This window comes from Atta colombica, unplaced genomic scaffold, assembly GCF_001594045.1.
Source record: "Atta colombica isolate Treedump-2 unplaced genomic scaffold, Acol1.0 scaffold205, whole genome shotgun sequence".
NCBI lineage: Eukaryota > Metazoa > Arthropoda > Insecta > Hymenoptera > Formicidae > Atta > Atta colombica.
This window is the reverse complement of record NW_017259300.1, coordinates 1001814-1014689: the sequence shown is the minus strand read 5'-3', so window position 1 is coordinate 1014689 and position 12876 is coordinate 1001814. Positions and strand designations below refer to the sequence as shown.

The window sequence follows — 12876 nt, the reverse complement described above, 5'->3', positions numbered from 1 at the left end:
AATGTCTAATTATATATTGTAGTATTGTTGTCTTGTTGTTTCAATATTAGGTATTTAATAATTTATATAATTATTAAACTAATGTTTAACATTCAATTGTATTAACATATAGTTTGACTAACAATTTCTGTGCTACAACTAGAAATTATATATATTTCTTATTAAAAAAATTATATATATTTCTTATCCTGATTATATTTTCGTAATTCTCAATATCATTTTTATTTTTGTTTTTGTGCCTTACAAAGCCATTTGATATCTCATTATATAATCACTGATATTATTTGGTTTTCTCTGAGTGTAATTACATTTGCAGGATACGCCGAACCGTGCACAAAAAATCAGGAGTGCTCGCACATCGAAGGTAATATCTGCACTGACAATAAAACATGCGGATGCCCGGCGGAAACAGTATTGAACACCAATGGCACGAAGTGTTTGACGGCCGCCAAAAAGATTCAGGACGAATGTACGGAGTCAGTACAGTGCACGTTCGAGTTCTCGGCTTGCGTTGACAACGTGTGTCAGTGCAGAGAGGATTTTCATTACGAACGCAAAATGATGAAGTGTTTCCCCAACAAAGGTATTCGCAAGTTTTCACCTAGCAGTTTCCTTGTAAAATCATAGCAATAGAGATTTTTAAAATATACAGTGAATGCAAAAGTATTCGTAAAGGGAAATTTTTATACCAAAAGTTTTAATTGTAAAAAATAAGCATTAATTAGCAATTTATTAAAAATGAATATAATCTATGTTAACATAATTAAAAGTATCGCGAAAATAACTGTGTTCATGAAACTTAGAAGCTATATTTCTCGATTGTACGAATACTTTTTGTGCATCCAAATAATACAATTTTGCATTTTCATGTCTAGTAAATACTAATTAAAAGTAACATAACATTAATATTGTAATTTTATACTTAACAATAAATGTAATATAATATATGTATTACATAATAGTTACATTATCGAGTGTGAAATTATAAATGATGTTATTTTTAATTGATGTGTTTATTGAATTATTATTAAAATAATATATTTTAATTGTTACACATTTCAAAGAAAATAATTTTAAGAAATATTCCAGCAGATCTATTCTGTAACTTTTAACGCAAATTTCGTTCTCATTATAACGCCGCTTCGAAGCTTTTTTACCATAATGAAAGAGCGTAGCTGCACAGCAGCGCTTATAATGAAATTTGTGTTGAGAGTTACAGAATAGGCCTGCAGTAACAAGCTAACATTATTTGACATCAAAATAATATTTTGATGTCAAAATAACGACAAATAATGTTTGCTTGTCGGGATACAATATATTTTAGTCCTAATTAATAAATTCTTAATTAATGTTTAATTTTAAAAAATAAGATGTTTTTAGATAGATAGATATCTCCTCTGTATTTTTGTATTCAATGTATTTCCTAGCGAGAGTTATCGGAAGAAGGAAGCGTACTACATGTTAAAGAATTATAAAACTAATCAATGTCATTGTTTTGCAGCAATCGGTAACGAGTGCAATAACAGTTATGAATGTTACCAGGCCGAAGATTACAAAAACGATTCGCCAATCAAGTCTATGATGTGTGATTTAAACATATGCACATGTGCCGATAATTACATCTTGAACGTAGAAGACAAATGCATAAGCAAAAGTGCCGGTAAGCAAAAGTGATTTAACATGTATCTTATGTAAATCAAAGAAATTAACCATTTTTTACTTGAAAGATGACGTTTTAATTTTATTCTGCTTGGAAAATTTTTGCTTAAGATAATTTTCGTTTACAGGTTCGTCTCTCATGGTGTCCTTGTCGATACTTGTTTGTGTGATATCACTAACTGTACTTTCGTGAGACGCAAAGTACCAGTTCTCTGAAATTGAATAACGTTGTTGAATAACATATAAGTTAAGTTGAATTCATGGAATTGGATTTCAGATAATCATAAATATAATATTGTGCAAGCGCCAGAGAAACCTAATTTCAAGAAGAAAGAAACACAAGTAGGATCACTATAGCTAAAGAAGCAATCTCGGTTTATTCGCAAATTATAATTATTCATGCTAATATTTGCGAGAACTTTTTTCAAGGACTTTTCTCTAAAAAAAAAAAATTCTTCACGAGCAATAAAAATATTATGTTAATGTGCACCGATTTAATCAAACGGTGTCTCTCAAAAGGATGCGTGCAATTCCATGAATTCCTATGTACATATGTGAGACTGTCTCGACTATCATGATAGTCGAGAATGAAAAAGAGAAGCAGGAAACACAAAGAATGAAATAAATGGCATTGCTCAAGTTTCAATAATAGATTATAGTTTTATTGCGTATACAGATTTAAATGATCGTACTTGCGATTAATCCGTGATGTATTTAAATTTAAAATATATGGTAATGTATTTAAACGATATACAATGTCGAAATATGCATAATAGCAATATCTTTTGAAGCGTAATGTAAAAATTGGTCGTATTCGTCACTTTTATTTTCGTCGTTAATCACCAAGATTGTAATGTATTTTCCGTAACAGTTGCGTAAAATTCGACGGGAAAAAACGATGTGAAACATTATCAAGTGTCGTTATAATTACGCAGCAAATTATTCGCGACGAAGGCGAAGACTTAAACTAGACGCATATTTAAAGCCTTCCACTCGCGTGCGTTTAATTAACGCTATTATTAATATGTGGATGCTGATGTTCCATAGCATTACTGCTTCTTAGAATGATGCCAGCTGAATAGAATTTGCGAGAGAGAATATGAGAGCAAAAGAAAACAATACTTACAATTAGTAACTTACAATTAGTAAGTTGTTTGAAATACTTATTTTTTTTCATGTGCTTCTCCTTTTTAGACCAGGCCACAAGAGTATATGATATTCAAATAATTATTTATTTTATGCTTTATTTTTAATAAGGTTATTTAGTGAAAAATAAGAAAAAATTAACAATAATATCGTTTCTTTCTTTTCAAATTTATTACTTCAATTTATAAAGTACCTGTATATATTATAATTTACAAATACGCGCGTTCTAAAAGTGCAAATGTCAAATTTCCAAAGCGCATATTGTACATACACATTTTGCATATTGTATAAAAATTTTATATTTTATGTACATAAATAACATAGAGATAGCTTTGAAATTTTGATCTTGCCTTTTCAGAATCAAAATTAACGTTAAACTTCAACATTCCTTTGCGTTTATCTATAGTTAGTATCGATATCTTATCGTACTATTTTAATGAAAATAATTTCAATGAAATTCACTGAATTTTCAGTAACTGTCAATAAATATTTTATTACAAAACTACATATACATGATATAATTTTATATGTTACATAGCAATATTATAAAACATGCATGCGATTTCTTAAATCATATTTTTCATACAAATCAAACGATTATATAAAACATGCGGCTTCTTAAATGTATTTCTTATACAAACAAAACAATGTTGTCTGTCTTTTATATTCATATAAATCTCTTGTTTAAATTTTGCTTTTCTTAATTGTTCAAATAAATAGGTAATATTGTTGAGCATGTCTTATATATAATATATACTATTAAATTTGCAGAATACGATAATTATTAGTACAATTATACGATTTCGTCTCTTTTATATTTCCATTATTGTTACGATAAAATACATATATACTATCTAGATAGCATACAATATCCATAGAACGTCTATGAATATTTCTATGAATATTTGTACATTTTTAAAACATTCTACGAATATTTTAAGAAATTCTGTGCTGTATAAAAATCCATATAGTAAAATATTTTATTACAAAACCATACATATAAAATATTACATTTTATTATTATATTGTGATAATATCACATAGCATGTGATTTCTTAAATATATTTCTTAAATGGCGATTGGTTTTTTTTTACATTTATATAAATCTCTTGTTTTTCAAATAAATAGTTATAATACATCATTTTATATAAGCATGGTATAAATGTATATCCAGACACACAATGACATTTAATATGTTTTAAAAACACATTAAAAACGTACAATTCGGATTATAGCATCGGATATCTTTAAGATGTTCAAGATGTTTAATATTACTTTTCTGAATATCTCACAAACATTAATTTTAGGTACAAAATTAGATCTATTTAAAATAAATGGGCGAATTCAAGCAGCTATCACTTACTCATCAAGTAATTAAATGACAGAGACTTCGCACGATTCGAATATCTAAATTTTTGAATTTTTATTTAGGAATTTTCGAAACGGTCGAAAATATTTCTTTTTCACTAAGATTGTCGAAGACAAATCATTCGAAGCAATGGCGGGAAAGCCGAGAAGCCAGTCGAGGAGGCCTATAGTGAGGGAACTACGGAACATTATACTGTCAATCGCGCTTTGCTTTGCTATATGGAGTGCAGTCGCCGGCGCACACTGCCATCGTAAGCATCTATTTCGTTGACGTGAGTTGTAACATTTATGTGTAACACAGAATATCATAATCCTGAAAAAAAAAATACTGAGAGATACCGTGTAAACATTGCGTATCAATAAGAAAACACAAGGTGCAATATCGAAAAAGAAATATGATAAAGAGGACGTCTTTAAGACAATAAAATACAACAAAAATATATGTTTAAAAACTGAAAATCAATTTGTGAGTATAAAAATCGAACGGAATATTAAATTATAATGAAATTAAATAAAAAATTCGAGAAATATTGAATATTACGTACTGATGAGAAAATGTAAGTATAATATTGTTGTATAGTGTATAGAGAACTACGAAATGTATCAAAAAGGACTCATTCTTTAAACAATTAATGTAACAGAAATATACTTGAGTAATACAAAAATATCAAATAAAAAAATCGAGAGAGACATCTCATGAATCATATTATATGTGATTAGAAAAAACAGATTTAATATCGTGGAGGAAAAAATCTCGAAAAAGATAATTAAAAAAGCAAATAATATAATGGAAATATTTAAGACATATTAAAAATCTTATTGCAAGTGTAAACATTGAACCGAATATCATAAGTTATAATAACTTTGAAGACAAATATTTAGTTGTGATTAATAGTATAATTTACAATAGTATAATTATACAATACATAGTATTGTATAATTTTAAGAAAATATACCGTCTTTTTTTCCAAAATTGAATTGTAGACTATTTTTAGAAGATGAATGGAAAAGTAAAAAAATGAATAAAATAGCTAAATCATTTGGATTAATAATAAAAAAAAGTAATTAAATATAAGTACAACTATTTTAACTATTTTACAACAACTATTTTAAAAAGTTTTTCTTTAATGCTTTTTATATCTTGTAAAAATATTTTTGACAGAACTTTTAAATATTTTGATTATTTTTCATTCTATTACACAACAATGAGTAAAATAATAAAAATATATTAACAATAAACAGAAATAAAACTTCGTGGAAACTTTCGAAATAAAAAAATACAAATCTTCAGACAAATGAGTAAACGCAGTAATTAAAAGCTTAATCTTATCATTTTTATGTATGTTCTTCATATACATAAAGTTCACACGTTTCGACTCGATTTAGAATCGTTTTCAGCAAATAAGAATTTATATATTATATAATATATAATAACAGAAACTTCTCTTTCTCCAATGTGTACAACCACTAAAGATTTACAGAGTCAAGATATCATAATTCCGTAAAATTATTAATTTGATTGAATTCTGCAACGTGTGTAATTGTGAATTGAGAAATCGTGGACTGTAAGTATATCCAATTAATATAAATGTAAACTGATTAATATGACTTACCATGTAAGAAAGAAGAGCATCTTACAAAGAAACGGAAACTTCATAAAAATGTGAAATTGAAATTACGTCAAACATTATATAACATATGTGATTCGTTCGAATGTATAAGAGAGACTAAATCTTTATATATACAAATAGAAAGTGTCAGGAACAGAGACAAATACATAAATAAGTATATCTACATATACATCATAACGTCGTAAAAAAAATTTAACACATATAATAAACAATGATTATCTCTGTATATGTAGAGGAAAGACTCCTATGAGATATCGAGTTGATTTTGGGTAAATGCTGGAAATCTAGCAGAATTTAAAAAAATAATAGGTTATTTTGAAGAGAATTTAATAAATTTTAAAATAATGTTATGTAAAATTTAATTCAAATTTTATTTTTTCTATAAATTAAAAAATGTAAAAGTGAGCAAATCGCAAAGTCAAAAAATTGTGCTCCTAATATGAGATGTCCCGAGAAATCGATCATAAAACGCAAAATATTGCAATTAAAAAACTTTATTTAACGTTTCTAAAATACAAATAAACAGCCAGTGCACGTGCAAAATGAGTATGCGATGTACTTAGTTGACTCGTTTTCAGATTGAAACCATCAAGCATCGCAGAAACAGGCATTCGATGTTTATTTCGATTGTCCTTTTTATTATATTTTATTATACAATAACATTTATAATTCAGCAACGATATTTACTATGATATAGGAGCACAGGTTATTTCATATTAGAAATATTTTGGGTATCTCATATAACAATTTCCACGTCTTACGGTTTTACGATCATCAAATCTAACTTCTGTAATTAAGCAATTCAACATATCACGTATTTTTCTATTAGTACGATCTTACTCTATCACCACATGAAGAATTTATTGTCAAATACTTATTAAATAATAAAGATTTAAAAGCTCATTTCAACGAAACTTGAAGACATCTAAATTCTAAAATCTTTTTTTGTAACGATTACAGGCACGATTTAATAATGAATTTTCCACTAAATAGTTTTCAAGAACAATAAATTTATGATGGAATAGATAGCGTTATCAGTTTAACGGAAACGCCGCTATCTCATATTAGGCGCCTATCTTATAATAGAGGATTTCCTCTATATTATTTAAAATTGAGAAATGCATGATGTAAATATTCTATATCTGATTGCAAATTGAGACTATTGCTTTAAATCTGGAAAAATATATCTATGTGGAAAAATATATTAAATTATAATTATATTCTTGATTCCACTTCATATAGTAAATATTTTCAAATTCTTGATTGTTAAACATCAAGTTATAAGGAATTTAAAAGAAAGAATCGAAAGGTATATCGCGTAAATATTACGTGAATATGATAAAGAAAAATAAGTCTAATATCGTAGAAGAAATACAATAGAAAAATATCGAAAACATTTTTAAGCAATTAATATAATAAAAATTCTTGAAAAATATAAAATCTTATTGTGAAAAGAAAGAATCGAGAAATATTGCATAAATACATAATAAGGAAAAATATCTAATACTATAGGAGAAACGCGATAGAAAAATATCAAAGAGGATGTTTTTAATAAATCAATTACAGAAATACTTGAAATATAATACAGAAATATAAATCATTTTGCAAATATAAAAATCGAATCAAATCAAGTTATAGCGAATTCAAATATCAAAAAATACTGTGCGAAAAGTTACCTTAAAGTGGAAAGAAAAAAAATCCGCGGAGCAGACATATTTAAGAATATGTTCTCTGTAAAAAATTAATTCAATCTTTACGATAGTTTCACGATACAATTATTATAAACATATAAACATATAAATCTAGTTATTTTTAATGAAAAATTATGAGAATTAAAGCTGAAATTTTTATTTCAAGAATGCCCAAAGTTCCCAAAGATAAATAAAATTTATTATTGATCATCAGATATTGAGATTAATTGAGTCTCTCAAATAATTGCTAAAACAGATAAAGTTTTCATTTAATCGAACTGTTGCATTTTAATTTAAGAGAAATCACAAGCACGACTGTTTTAAAAATAGTATTTTTATGACCCAGTAATTCTTTCCTCTCCTTCGTGGAGAATCGCGAAGATCGCGAAGTCGTGGAGACCGGATCTACGCTCCTGGTTCTCACAGTTAGGTGAATGTCGAGTAGAACCGTTCATAATTAAAGAACAAAGGGGAGCTCGTTTCCTACGCTCCGCCTGTTATTCGATTTAACAATGTATTTTGGAAGCGAGATTATTGCACATCGGATCTTCAATTAAGCTCCGAGTTGCATAAACCTCTTGCGTTGTACAAGTAATGCCGGACATCATTAAATCAACGTGGACTTACCGACGCTTTAATTATGTTGTTAATTAATATCATTAATTAATTAAATTGTTAACGTAATTAATGTTATCGTGATTATCAAAAAGTGATTCGTTAAATTGCAACTCGATTTAATCATTCGATTTTATTCAAATCTTATTGTTTAAATTTTTCATTTATTTTATATATATTTTTTACAAGGCGAGTGTTATATTCAGTTAATTGTATTACGATTATGTGTTGAATAAAGATGTAGCGAATACATAGCGTTCGAATAGCTTTCGCACAATACGATACTGTTGACACATAACAATAGTTCTTCTGCTGTAGTACATGTAGCACCGCGTTGCGCAACGCAAACTGAAACTATAGAAACTTAGGGCGCTAAACTCGTTTTGTTCTCCGCGATCGACCTTCGAGCATTCACGGGACCGTCATTGAAATCCAAAGGGAACTTCGCCCACGGTTTTGTATCGATAAACTTGCGGCATTGAAAAGCGAAGATTCATAATCACGCTTTGGAGAAAACATGAAGACGGAAATTTTGGATCTATATAGAACAGTAAAATAAAACACAAAGTTAATTAAGTTAATTATAAAATAAAGTAAAATTATTAACATTATTAATTTCAATATAAAGATATAATAATAATAATAATAATAATAATAATAATAATATTAACGTTATTATAATATTATTATTAAAATAGAAGTAATAAAAGAAAATAGTATATTATCAACATTATTGTTAATACAGGAAATATTAATATTATAACAAAATTAATGTTATAATATTATTAAAACTATTAAAATGAAACAAGCACATATAAACTATGAAAATTTCAAAACAAAACGTATCGCGATTTTGAAAAATTGGACTTGCTTTATAACTTTTATTGCATCTACACTAAACGCTCTAAACATAGCAATACTCTATATTAAGCTTACAGTTTGTCTTGAAGAGATGCTGCAGTTTAAGTACATGTTTCGCATATTCACTATTAGGATACTTCGACATGCGGCTCTAATTTAAATCAAACGGTACAAGGCGCGTTAAGACATTTTAGCACCTGTTGCTCGTCAGTGACAACTCGATCAGTGCGCATAAAACTATTCTCAACGAGTTATTGTCGATGAATGTGCAATATTTGCGCATTAAAGTCAAAATCGATTCGCAACGGATTCGTAAGAATACGCTCTAAACTGTATTTTTCGCCTGTCGAAATCGACAAAACAAGACAATGCTATAGCGACGAGCTTTCTTTACACGCGATCGTTTGTAAACTAGAAACGTCTAAAATTAATTATTTAAAACCAACTAAAATAAGTATAATAAGATAATTATCAATTACATACATAGCACGATTCAATTTAAATTTGATATAATGATTTTTTGTAATTATTTATTGTAAATTCAAAGTGATAGTGAAAGACAAATTTTTTTATGTTGGGAATTTTAATTATATTTCGTCGTAATTAATAATTCGATGCGAATTTTGAATCCAATAACAAAAAGAAGCGACATTTCGATTTATCTGTTGAAGAAAATATCGGTTCTTTGATTAATCATTGGGTATTTTAGGCTCTACCCAAATTTCGAAATCAGTTTCGAACGACGAAAATCATCATGTAAAATCGATCTCACGCAAAGTGATTCTAACGGTTCAAGTTGAAATCTCATAATCTTTTATTCTGAATATCTAATGAGACATCGTGACTCGAACAAAGTTCCAGGTCAATTCATTGAAGATCGAATGACAGCGGTTTCGTCGATGTCTCGCCTTAAACAGACGAGGATGAAGCGACAGGTATAAGTGATAGACAATGTCAAAGGATTCAACGATGATTGCGCGGGATACGCCTCGATGATGTTCATCTGAGAATGTACTCATGTATAATCCCTGCCTACGATTGCGCAATGATTGAACGGATGAGAAAACAATGAGATCGTCGTTGTGAGCCTAAACCTAGCCGGTAAGCCAGTTGTTGAGATCGTGACGTGGTGGCCTTCGAGCAATCGGGACGATCAGTCGGTCGGACAATCTCTGGTCTCTTCTCGCAAGATCCGAAAATGACAATAAGTTGGCCGATGGTGATGAAACGTTTCGTACGAGGCGTGTGTCCGTCGTCGTCGCGAGGATGACGAGGACATGGACGGTATGCGGCTTCACAGGATTCCTCGTTCTCGTACCCGTTACCGTCTGCGCGACGATCACCTACGTCAACGACAACGAGGATTCGTCCCTGCGATGCAACGATCGCAATAACAGTAATCGGAGCAATAGTAAGCAAACAAAGTTTAGACGGAATAATAACAGTAGTATAGGTAGTAGACTTTAACTTTCATTTCTATGAATTAATTATAAGGACAAGAACGAATATCGAAATGCGCAACTGCCGTGAAATATGAGGAGCCTTCAGTCGTTCAGTCTTCACGGGTTGTGTCTAATCGATTAGGTCGTACTATGTCACGGTAAATTGGCCAGCAATCGTAGTACAAAGCCGATTGCTTGATACATCCGTTATCGTCTTTTTTATTCCTTTATTTTTTAATTAAATGTAAAATTTTATGCAACTTCTTTTTACTTTTTTTTTCGACTACGAACTATGATGATAAATTACTAACAGCATAAATTTTAAGCATAACTCTTAGTTAAGTTTAGATCTGACTCTATAAATAACGTATTATGTCACAAACGAGACAAATATATTTTTTTTTCAGAAACCTTCTCGCAGTGTAAATACGATGTCGACTGTATTCCAAATGCGTTTTGTCGGAATCAATAGACCTGCTCATGCAAGGACGATCACATCGAGTTCAGGATTAACAATAACTACAAATGTCTAAGAGGTACCTACATATTTTATACGTTTCTCGAGTGCGATATTCAGATATGGATTTTTTTTGCCAGACAATAAACAGTTCTATTTATCCGAAATTTTCTACTTTCTGCAAATTGTTATGTATGTCTGAGACAAATTGCATTTTAAATACATATTTGATTGAATCAGTGATTACTAATGATACGTCTGCGCATAAATAAAAGATTGAAAAAGTTATTTTAACTTATAAAACGAAAATATATTATATAATAATACATTAATTATCACTGCATATTCAATAATATTATTATTATTGTTAATGATGGTATCAATTATAAATGTCTGAGAGATATTCTATAGTATATTTTATCGCATTTTTCTAGAGCGTGATCATATTAATTATTTATTTATTAATATTAACGTAAATTAGAAATAGGAAAAAAAGGATTTAAAAAATTTCAAGCGCTGTTCTGAATCTCGGTCTAATTATTCGAATAGTCGAGAACAATGTCATCGACCTTAGAAACGAGAGATCCCGCGGAGATATCCGTTCATCCCTATTCCTATCCGTTCCTTTCTCACGGTCCCGCCTCACCTGGAGCGTATCGTTCGTCGTGCTCGTTGAGCCGACAGAGATCACGAATAATTTCTATGAATGAGTCAGGACAGCGTAAATCCGATTCTGGATAAGGGGTCTTTTCGACGCGAAAAGCGATTGAATATACCATAAAGTTAACTTCTAAAGTAAACTTCAAAGAATTAGATCATTATTTTATTGATATTAGCCTAACATTTTACGATTAAAATCGCATGTTGGACGCTTTGTACGCAGAGAAAAACATGTGATGGCAACCGTGACAATTATTAATAAGTTTATATGTAGAATTAATTTACATATATATAATTGAATAAATTATTTTACAGTTACTGCAGCTATATATATACACAGTAATAAAATAGTTTATCCAACTATTATATTGTATATTGATTCCACGTATAAAATTTGTGTAGTTGTCACCTTTATAGTTGCTGCCACTCTTTTTCTTTGAGTGTGTATGATTATATTTTACTTATCAACTATATATATGAATCATGTTTAAAAATTATTGGATTATACATATTTGACTAATTTAGTATTATGTATTTATCAATATTAACAATATTATTTCCGAATACCGTAAGACACGTTATTTCAACAGTGGCTAGTCACATCGGCGATCCCTGTGAAGAGGACATCCAGTGTGAGTTCACGTTTACACCGCAATCGGAATGTCGAGAAGGCACTTGTCAATGTGCCCACGATTCTCATTTCACGGATGGAAGGTGTTACGAGTCTATTGGTGAGTTACAACTTTTCCTGGGAAGTATCTCTGGGAAGTAAGCCTAGCCAACCTTTCTTTATGTCCATATTTATGGGAAAAATAAATAACCCGAGTTAGTGTGTAATAACAAGAGATGATACGGTCTATTACCATAAAGCAAAATTATGAATAATTACTTGTAATGTAATGAAACAATGCGTCTCGTCTTTTATCGTTAGCATTATTTCCACTGCACATAAATTATTTATGTTTTTTTTTTTGCATCTCTGCACGACAATCTAATGTAAAAGAAAGTTGGTTAATTGAATGAACATCAACTTAGATATGTAATTAGAATTACAATTACTATTTTCTTCTTTAGGTTTGGGAAAACGTTGTCGCTCAAACCGTAATTGTCACATCAAGAATACTTTTTGTGAATATGGTTTCTGCTCTTGCGGTTTGCATCATCATGCGAATCTTGACAATACCAACTGTTTACCGAGTGCTAGTAAGTACTACAGGAATTATAAAAATGATTATAAATCCAATATTTTTGCAAGAATCTTTCTTTTATTTTATTTAAAGAATCATTTTTGAATCTGCAATTGCGCTAACTTTTTCAATTTTTATTTTTTTTTCTTAATTTATAAT

At 29.3% G+C, this 12876-nt stretch overlaps 2 protein-coding genes across 3 annotated transcripts in view; both read left to right on the top strand.

Annotated features, from left to right (window-relative positions):
- The window catches only part of LOC108687325 (prion-like-(Q/N-rich) domain-bearing protein 25), a 9409-nt gene extending 6522 nt beyond the window's left edge, over positions 1-2887 (top strand). For both annotated transcript variants that reach the window (XM_018193024.1, XM_018193025.1), the window contains 3 exons: positions 317-583; positions 1502-1660; positions 1788-2887. In XM_018193024.1, the coding sequence (XP_018048513.1) occupies positions 317-583; positions 1502-1660; positions 1788-1852 (491 nt within the window). In that variant the 3' untranslated portion in view covers positions 1853-2887. The remainder of the gene's footprint in view (positions 1-316; positions 584-1501; positions 1661-1787) is intronic.
- A 1523-nt stretch (positions 2888-4410) lies between these two features.
- LOC108687361 (tenascin-like) overlaps positions 4411-12876 on the top strand; it is a 9831-nt gene continuing 1365 nt past the window's right edge. The window contains 5 exon segments of the mRNA XM_018193070.1: positions 4411-4445; positions 9827-10382; positions 10821-10949; positions 12121-12261; positions 12605-12733. Coding sequence (XP_018048559.1) covers positions 10238-10382; positions 10821-10949; positions 12121-12261; positions 12605-12733 — 544 coding nt within the window. The 5' untranslated portion in view covers positions 4411-4445; positions 9827-10237.